The 9930-nt window shown below is 38.0% G+C and overlaps 2 protein-coding genes and 2 long non-coding RNA genes across 4 annotated transcripts in view; 3 read left to right on the forward strand and 1 right to left on the reverse strand.

Moving 5' to 3' along the window:
- LOC103518450 (adiponectin receptor protein-like) overlaps nucleotides 1-1290 on the reverse strand; it is a gene marked incomplete in the record, with an annotated part of 12630 nt that extends 11340 nt beyond the window's left edge. Inside the window, 1 exon segment of the mRNA XM_026830245.1 lies at nucleotides 1112-1290.
- LOC103518451 (quinone oxidoreductase-like) lies at nucleotides 251-1377 on the forward strand. Its single transcript, XM_017447816.2, has 2 exons — nucleotides 251-424; nucleotides 1321-1377. Exons 1-2 carry the CDS (start codon nucleotides 287-289, stop codon nucleotides 1375-1377), a joined length of 195 nt encoding a protein of 64 aa, XP_017303305.1. The 5' UTR covers nucleotides 251-286.
- Nucleotides 1378-1381: 4 nt separating this feature from the next.
- Nucleotides 1382-1725, forward strand: LOC113471245. Its single transcript, XR_003394016.1, has 2 exons — nucleotides 1382-1517; nucleotides 1672-1725. It is a non-coding gene; the product is annotated as an uncharacterized LOC113471245 (long non-coding RNA).
- A 7716-nt stretch (nucleotides 1726-9441) lies between these two features.
- LOC113471246 overlaps nucleotides 9442-9930 on the forward strand; it is a 5215-nt gene continuing 4726 nt past the window's right edge. Inside the window, exon 1 of the long non-coding RNA XR_003394017.1 lies at nucleotides 9442-9851. This is a non-coding gene — a long non-coding RNA (uncharacterized LOC113471246). The remainder of the gene's footprint in view (nucleotides 9852-9930) is intronic.

Raw genomic sequence — 9930 nt, forward strand, 5'->3', positions numbered from 1 at the left:
AAAAAAAAAAAAAAAAAAAAAAAAAAAAAAAAAATTGGTCGAACTATACGCCCCGTTCGGAAATGAAGCCTTCGACCTAGCGCGTCTGCCTTATAAGTGCAAAGTCGAGGGTTCGATTCCTGCCCGGGGCAAAATTTATCCCAAACAGATAAGGTTCGTTCACGGAACATCGGGCTTTCTCCTATCCTGTCTTCCTTCCTGTGCTACTTAAAGGAATTAATTTCTTTCGTTCGATAGATTGTTTCCAATATATCTCCGGCTCTGGTTTCAGGTCCTGGTGAAAGTTATGGCTGCTGGCATTAACCCTGTAGAGACCTATATCCGATCCGGCCAATATCCTAACCTACCAGATCTACCTGCTATACTGGGTACAGAAGTATCTGGTATAGTAGAGGAGGTGGGCCAGGGAGTTAAACATTTCAAGGTAAAAAATATAGTCCGAAGCTCCAAATCATAGGCCTTTTTTACTTTTTTGTAAAAAGAAATAATACAAGAACATGTTACAGGAAATAAAGGGAAGGGACGACCCAGAATCCATTGGCTTCAAAACCTTACCCAATGGTACAATGTATCCATCGAAACATTGTTTGAGAAAGTTCGGGACCGAAACAACATCGCCACCATGATTACTAACGTTCGTTAGCGAATACGGTACAAGAAGAAGATATTACAACATTTAGGGACAAGAACGTTGAGGCTGACATTGGGTTCCATCCTATGTCAACCTTTACTATTCGGTCAAATAGTGCAGGGTTCGAATCGCGGATGGGCCGGAAATTTTCTAACCAAACTTTTCTCTTCTTGGTTTCATCTCGAGCTTCTCAGAAGTTTCATAATGTTCATTAATTCTTTTTGACGTTAAGCAAGGTTTATAAACTTATCTGTAAACTTTACCTATGAAATATATAAGACCTTGGTTAGACTGCGGGAGTGAGATTATCTTGGTTCTGAAAATTCCAATATATTGGTTCTGATTACAGCTGCAAATTTAAGGAAATCATCTAGGTAGGTATCTGTTTTAAGCTCTGCATATCCAAATGTATAGGTGGATAAGTAGGTGTGAGGTAAAACTTTGATACCTAGGTAATCAGACACCAAAGATTTCACTTACCTTTCTTGCACAATCTCAGCCTAGTAGAGTTGATGTTCCCCGATGGACCTCCAATGAATTCCACAATGTGGGACAAGCAGCACTGGACAAGACACCTTCTTGCCAAAGACCTAAATCTCTTCAAAAACTAGAAATTTTATCACTAAAATTTTAAGGAAAAGAGAAAACACACGAGAATGAGGATCTATTCCATTAATTTCCCCCCGCAGGTTGGAGACAAGGTGTTCGGTAAGCCTATCCTGGGTAAGGGTGGATACTCTCAGTAGAATGAGGATTGAACTCGTCCTCTGTTTTTTATTCTAGCTTATAAAAACCATTGACTTGAAAGTTCAAAGTTCTTTGTCGACCAGTTCTTCACATCCGAGAGTTAGAGCTTTTATCGAAAGGGAAACCCCAAAACGAAAAGGTTTCATAGAACCAAATGAGGATTGAACTCGTCCTCTGTTTTTTATTCTAGCTTATAAAAACCATTGACTTGAAAGTTGAAAGTTCTTTGTCGACCAGTTCTTCACATCCGAGAGTTAGAGCTTTTATCGAAAGGGAAACCCCAAAACGGAAAGGTTTTATAGAACCTGAGAAAATCTACGAACGACCTCAGAAATATTCTGAAGTCCTGAAGTCCGAAAAAAAGAAGTAAAAACTCGAAAAGTGGATCATAGAACCTGAGAAAATCTACGAACGACCTCAGAAATATTCTGAAGTCCTGAAGTCCGAAAAAAAGAAGTAAAAACTCGAAAAGTGGAAAATGAAAATTTGGAACAAAAACCAAACAGGAACAAAAATCGAGGTAAAACTCATCAGTCGTAAAAAGTGAACTACCTACACCTGCGTACGTGATTACATCACATCACAACAATTGAATTTTTGGATCGATAGGGTCAACGGAGTGATGGGGCCCAGTAGGCCCCAGTAGGGCCCACTTTATGAGTGAGGTCTACAGTTCAAAAAATCGAAAGTAGAGCTAGCTAAACCTACCTCTTTGTAGTCTTTGTACGTTTTTACTGTTTAAGTTTCATGTAATATCAAAGAATGTAATTCGCATTTTGCATCATGTGAGAACCAAGTTATATTTGATAAGTATTAGTTTTCAAAAATTCCGTAAGAGCGCAGCACTTTCTTATCAAAATATTTTTTGGCTTCACTTTTGCAGGCTACGGTTTCCAGTATCCATGCCAGATATACCTCCTTGAAGAGCGGGAGAATTTTGAATTTTTTATCCCAAATTTTTTTATCAGTGCTGTGCTGCTGTGATTTTTTTACTATTTTAGTATTTTATTATTAAATTTATATTTTAAACGGCCAACACAAAGCTTTTTACAAGTTCTTAAAAGCTGAAACACTGCTACAAGCTTCAAATTTTGTGACCGAAGTATCACAAATAATGTCAAAGGAAAATTACATTTTCAAAAATCAACCACTGTCAGCATTCACTCTCCATGTAAGTAGGTACCTACCTCAAGAAGATGATATTGTATCCACTGGGTTAAAGTCACCTATAAAGAAATCTTGGGGATTCCGCCAACAACTTCTTCCAACTTCAAAATGAGTCTAAACTTTAGGAATAGGTACTCTTTGCCCAGGGGAGTACAAAAGCAAAGAGAGAGAGAGAGAGAGAGAGAGAGAAAATGACTGTATGTTCATAAAACAATAGGTATTCATGCAAGTGAGTTATCTAAATTATGGTTGATGACCTTTCAGCAGGCTGAAATATTGTGTGAACTTAGTACAATATTTTCACATGATTTATTTTTTTCCAGGATTGTTGGAGGGTATGCTGACTGGAGTCACACAACTTGGAAGATGGTGTGTCACCAGACAAGAATGGGGAGTCTGGTGAGACTATTCCTGTCTGCCCAATCCACCAAAAACCTCCTAACTCCTCCATGTCATTTCTGGAAGAACAGGGATCACTCAGGGATATCATTGTTGCATCTGTAGCTCTTCAGAGCTCCAATTATGTAGCCTTGCAGTGCAAGTCAATCCAAGGTAAAAATATGTTTGCTTTTTTACAAATTCTCTTTAAAAAAAAAAAAAAAAAAAAAATGGTTTGACAAAAATTTAAAAAAAAAAAAAAGGGGTTTGTAAAAAAAAAAAAAAAAAAAATGCTCTGACATAAATTTATAAAAGAAAACAAGGAGGTTGTTCCCAAAGAGTACATGAATCTGACCAGCTTTTATGGTGTTGTCCATATTTAAATACCTATTTGTTATCACATCTGTGCATCTCCAAAACAATGTCGTAAAATTATTACTACTGAATTCAGTCAAGTTTTGTTTCCTCTAATTCTAATAGCTAGAGGAGCTGTTCATGGGGTTATACTAACTTAGGTGTATGAGAAAACACAAAATTGCTACTTGAAAATTGATGGGTACCACCCAGTTGATATTATTCATCCCTGAGTTTTCTAAAGTCTCTAAATTTATTTTCTCTAATAATTACACCTTAGGTGCCGGGTCAACACGATAACACCAGAAGGTAACCCGTTGAAATATTTGCAATCAAAAAACAAGTACAAATTTTTGTCGATGGTGGGATTTGAACCCAGGACCTTCCATAATTGGAGTTCTACTTATACCTGGTGTTTTATTGAGGCTGTCAAAATAGGACATGTCATGCCTTGATTTTTTTCATCTCAACATTTTATTGATTTTTTGTTATGTAGAAGCAAAGTGCTGAGCCATGTTGATTTTGGAACTCGTTCTCTGACCTTTTATTAGAGAAATGTTTTCATTGCAGCTATGTAGGTATTTAAGTATGCCTGACCTGTCCTTCTCTCTCTCTCTCTCTCTCTCTCTCTCTCTCTCTCTTTCTCTCTCTCTCTCTCTCTCTCTCTCTCTCTCTCTCTCTCTCTCTCTCTAGGTCTAGTCATCTATTCAATTGTTCTGCAAATCCCACCAACCTTACACCTGTAGACCTGTGGAAGCAAGGGGTTTTTTATTACTGCACTATAGGTTCACTTACTCAAGTAAGTTTATATTGGCACCATGAAAGTGGTTATATGTACACCTAAACAGGAACTAAAATTTAATTTCTCAGGAAGTTACCTAAGTTGCTAATTGGTAAGTTAAGTAGGTATACCTACATAATTTGAATGCAACATAATCAACATGAACCTGATATCACTTGTTTCAATTTTCAATACTAAAAAAAAAAAAAAAAAAAAAAAAAAAAAAAAACATTCAGTTTTTCAGCTTTTACTTAATCTCTAACCTGTTACATACATCCACTCCTCTCTTACATTCACTATTTCCCATTGTCTTTCTCTACTTTTCCTCTTTAGAGGCACCTACCCTCCTATTGACTTTTCAAGGTAGGTTCTCAATTGAAATTTTAAGTAAGTAATGCCATAACACACACAGCACCTCCTATACAGAAAATAGGTAAGTAAGAAGGTATCTAGAGACATTAATTTTCAAACATGCATAAAATAACATTAACTTTATCCGCAGTGATCTGTAATTCTAATGACAATGTAATTTGCATCCTGATCTGATCAGAAACTAGGCTGTGAATTAATAACACATTATATTACTTATGCCTGAACACAATACAATAACGAATACCTAATTTTGATAGTGATACAGTGAAATACCTGGCATTAGAAATGGAGAAGCATTTTTCTGATGGTTTGAACTTTATCTTAAACAGAGTTTAAACTAACTCACTTTGTGGACCCGGCAATTAGTAAATAATTTTGCATACAATTATTAGGTATTATTGTTATTTTTTACCCAAGTGAATTTCAATTTCAGTACCTAGTAAGGAAATAGGTAGGTACCCAAATAGGTACAAGGCAACTAATCCATTTCTCCCTCAACTTGAATTATTTAACCCAGTACTTGGATAGCTCTGTTCAAATAAAATATATTGCAAAACGGGTTTCATTTAAGAAGGGAAGAAAGGATAACTGTCACTATTTGATATGTGATTTCATGAAGTAAGTAGACACTGGAAGTACTAAATTGAGTATCTTACCTTCTCATGACCATGATCTTACACTATTTCCCCCTAACCCAACACATCCCTGTTACCAGATAATTCAGCAGGAGCCTCCACCACGAGACATTCGACATACCGTGCAATCTTCGTACCTGTGCAATATACAAAATCTACTCCCACAACCTGTAAATAGTAGTCTACTCAAATCTAGTCTTTTGTATATACATACAAACACTGGGTACTTATACTTATTACATATATGATCATAATAACTAACACAAAAACACGATACATAGATAGGTAGGTGTGATATGTACAGTTGTACAGAAATTAGAACAGACACAACCCTCTGAGAATAAGTTATTGAATGAACGAAGTGACTTTTCAGTTTGAACTCTATGATTGACTTTCTCTCTCTCTCTCTTTCTCTTTCTCTCTCTCTCTCTCTCTCTCTCTCTCTCTCTCTCTTTCTCTCCTCCTCCTCTAGATGAAGTGAGAATTCACAAAAAAAAAAAACAAACAAACTCTTGTAGACACAATAACAAAATGATTGGGATTGTAGAAAGAGTCTGTACCTACTGTGTACACTATAAGTAAACATAACATTGATTTACATATGTAAATTCATTTAAACTTCAAGTGAAATTTAAACTTTCCTAAAGATACCAAGAACTTTTTTACATCCAAAATTTTCTGATAGTATAACAAAACTTATCTGGTAGTATAACAAAAGATTCCAGTAGTGTAACAAAAGTTTCTAATAGTGTTTCAATCGACTGATCATTTGATCAAGTACGAATTTGTTATCCTTTTTACACACAAAAGATTCCTTTTGTGACCTGAGAAAACTCATAGAAGATCCTGCCAAGTACGACTGCATTATCCGATGTGTTTTACATGGACGCCGCTATGCGTCCTGCTAATGTGTACAGTGCTGCGATCTGTGTTTGGTGATGTAGAGGCGGGCAAGATGTTAGCGGTTCAGTGTAAGAGATGGGGGGAGCCTCGGGTTCTGGAACTGACCACGGTGGATAAACCCGGCCCTTGTCTGGATGACGAGGTAAACTTGTGCTCGAAATGGTAGTCCCCGGCCTAATTGTAAATATGGACGCAAAGGTCCCGATAAAGGGAACTGTAAGAGCCCGTTCCCATTTGTCGTAAATAAAGTAAAAATCGTGTCGTGCGTAAGTAGGAACACTCTCATTTAAATTACATTATGTACTTACCTACAGAACATTCGGAGAAAAATCGGGTGAAACTCTCACGACAAGAGGGAACTCTAACTGCTGAGGTCTCACCATGCCGTAATTGAAGAGAGAAGGAAGACAGGATAGGAGAAAGTCAGACCGGCAGCAGTTCCGAGAACAAACCTTATCTGTTTAGGATAAAATCCACCCCGAGCGGAAATCGAACCCGCGCGGTCGCGGCTTAGCGCTTACAAGGCAGACGTGTTACTTGCCAAGCTTAGTGCTGGTTACTTTAGGTTTATTAGACTTTTTTTGATTTTCAAAAAAAAAAAAAAAAAAAAAAAAAAAAAAAAAGGGGGGGAAATAAAAGCCCCGTTCGGAAAAAAAGCCTTAATCGGGTCGAACTATACGTCCCGTTCGGAAATGAAGCCTTCGACCTAGCGCGTCTGCCTTATAAGTGCAAGGTCGAGGGTTCGATTCCTGCCCGGGGCAAAATTTATCCCAAACAGATAAGGTTCGTTCACGGAACATCTGGCATTCTCCTATCCTGTCTTCCTTCTTGTGCTACTCAAAGGAATTAATTTCTTTCGTTCGATAGATTGTTTCCAATATATCTCCGGCTCTGGTTTCAGGTTCTGGTGAAAGTTATGGCTGCTGGCATTAACCCTGTAGAGACCTACATCCGATCTGGCCAATATCCTAACCTACCAGATCTACCTGCTATACTGGGTACAGAAGTATCTGGTATAGTAGAGGAGGTGGGCCAGGGAGTTAAACATTTCAAGGTAAAAAATATAGTCCGAAGCTCCAAATCATAGGCCTTTTTTTGTAAAAAGAAATAATACAAGAAAATGTTACAGGAAGTAGAGGAAAGGGACGACCCAGAACCCATTGGCTTCAAAACCTTACCGAGTTTCCATCGAAACATTGTTTGAGAAAGTTCGGGACCGAAACAACATCGCCACCATGATTACCAACGTTCGTTAGCGAATACGGTACAAGAAGAAGATATTACAACATTTAGGGACAATAATGTTGAGGCTGACATTGGTCATGTCAACCTTTAGTATTCGGTCAAATAGTGGACTCAGGTGCAGGGTTCGAATCGCGGCTGGGCCGGAAATTTTCTAACCAAACTTTTCTCTTCTTGGTTTCATCTCGAGCTTCTTAGAGGTTTCATAATGTTCATCAATTCTTTTTGACGTTAAGCAAGGTTTATAAACTTATCTGTAAACTTTACCTATGAAATATATAAGACCTTGGTTAGACTGCGGGAGTTTTGACAGAGGGAACTGTAACAACAAAGGTCTTATCGTCCCGAAATCGAAGTAAAGGTCAGGATAAGAGAAAGCCAGCCATTCGGGGAAAGAACATAATCCGTTCAGGATAAAATCCGCCCAGCGCGGAGATCGAACCCGCGGCCTAGCGCTTACAAGGTAGACGCTCTACCAACCAACTAGGCTGGCAAAAAAAAAGTTTATTAGAAGGAACTATGACTACTTATTCAGCTCCCATGGCGTAGTGGTCACTGCGCTTGCTTTGTACGCGGGAGACCCGTGTTCGATTCCCAGCGGGGTCACAAAATTTGTGTATCATGCAAATGATTGATTCCGTAACTGGCTGTTGTGGGGCCCACTCAGCCTCGTGAGGCAAATGTAATATAAATGCTCATAGCGACCAGTGACAGCAAAGGTAGGTAAACATTGGGTACTGGATTATTGAGATATTTGGAAAATCCTACAGTGCTGCAGTGAGCTCCAAGTTGTGATATGATAACACACAGAAACGGCATTTATTTTTCAAAATAGATGTCAATGCGTCATACCTGTCGATTTGATTTCTGGCTGACTTGCTCAGAAGGTCCATCTTGGTAAGTACATTGACGTGAGGTATTTCCATGTTCACCATCGTAGTCAGAGCAGACATTGTACCCGACAGGAATTTGCCTCCGTCTACCATGAACTGAACATCCATCAGGTACACGCCACATACCCTGGGGGAAGTACAAAAAGTGAAGTAGTATTCGTTTCAATACGACCCAACAGTTACCCCTGTGGGACATAAAATAGAATATACCTTTCTGCTGGAATAGGACTGAAAAGTTCCTCACTGCAGTCTAACCAAGGCTCCTTTCAGCTCTGACACCTTCCTTACGCGTTTGTTTCTCGTTTTGTTTGCCAGGAGGAAGGCAGACACACAGCTGCAGTGCTCACACAAGGTGCTGCAGACGGCTGGGTAAAACCCAACATCAACTATGAGTTCTTCCTGGATGAACTACCAGAAGCTCACAAAGCCCTTATGCAACCCGGCACACACAGGGGCAAACTAGTTGTGTCTAATATTGACAAATTCTACCCTGGTATTCCTCATGAGAACTACACCACACTGTATCTCCTATCCATGCCTACCACTGTCATTTATGATGATTGAGCAATCTCTGTGACCGAGTGGGTGTCATACTAGACTTGCACGCCGGAGGTCCGGGTTCAATTCCCGGTAGGGTCGAAGTTTTTTCGGCTGTGTGTTTGGAGTTCACTCAGTCTTGTGAGAACAACTGAGTAGCTACTTTAATCGAGTAGCGACCAGTGACGGTATTGCCAGTGTAAAAAGATTATTCAAGTATGGAAATTGATTTCAAAGGAGGCACTTGGCAATGCTGTGATATCCGCAAAAAGTTGTGAATGGGCTCTGCTTTACCACAAATTTAACATTGATTCTTGTGAGATCAGCAACAGACTGATATTTGAGACTGAATTTTTTGGTTCTGGCGCTAGTATTTCATGATTGGATGTGGGATGGCCTTCCTACCTCAAACGAATAAAATTTACGAACTTTTAATCAAAGTTTAACTGTGTGAAGCGTTTTTTTTTTTTTTCAATTTGGTTATTCATAAATTCCAAATTAGCTGTTAAAGTAATGTCGACCCTGGATTCGAAAACATTAAAAAAAAAAAAATAATAAAAAATAAAAAAAAAATGAAGAAGTCTAGTCATCAGCACAAACTACTCCATTGTCAGTTCTGAATGAAATTTTGAAATTTTCAAAGCGGAAAACAAAATAACTGTGATAAGGACCCTAGACACAATCCGTACTATCAAGATTAGAACTATGATAAGATGTTAGTGATAAGAGACGCAACGCTTATTAGTGAGATCAGCTGTTATGCTTTTGAATTATTAGAAAATAAATGGAAAACCAGTGCAATGCTAAACAGTTACCTAAATGGTTAGTGCAGTGCCAAATATTCTATTGTTGTTTACTCAGTGTGATTCTTATGGCACAGATTTAAACGGATGCGGTGCCGGTGTAAATTTTCAACCTGTATTTTCAAATCTTCGTTAACAAAATTTTCGAAATTTAGAAAGAAGACTTTTTCATTGACGTGCCTTCTGAACAATTGCCGAAAGAAGTACTTTAAATCTAGTATGTAGGACTGTTGCACCTTAGATAGAAATAAATTGAGGAGCATGAATTTTTTACTCGTTACTAAATCTTTTAAATAGATTTATTTTTGCTTATTAAAGTATCGCGATTACTTTTTGTGTTGATTATTAAATTTGTGATTCTTTTTGTTAAGATTACTCACCCCCTTGGATAAAATACACCGAAGAAAAGTGAGTACCTATTCGGTTGTTGTTGGTTTTTTTTTTTTTTTTTTTTTTTTTTCACCTCTTTTTTCCTTTTTTTTTCTTT

The sequence above is a fragment of the Diaphorina citri genome, unplaced genomic scaffold (assembly GCF_000475195.1).
Source record: "Diaphorina citri unplaced genomic scaffold, Diaci psyllid genome assembly version 1.1 scaffold2198, whole genome shotgun sequence".
Taxonomy (NCBI): Eukaryota; Metazoa; Arthropoda; class Insecta; order Hemiptera; family Psyllidae; genus Diaphorina; species Diaphorina citri.

Coding starts and splice junctions, on each gene's coding strand:
- LOC103518451 (XM_017447816.2), top strand. CDS start 287: ATGGCTGCTGGCATTAACCCTGTAGAGACCTATATCCGATCCGGCCAA. Junction 425..1,320: donor AGGGAGTTAAACATTTCAAG/GTAAAAAATATA, acceptor TTCCCCCCGCAG/GTTGGAGACAAGGTGTTCGG.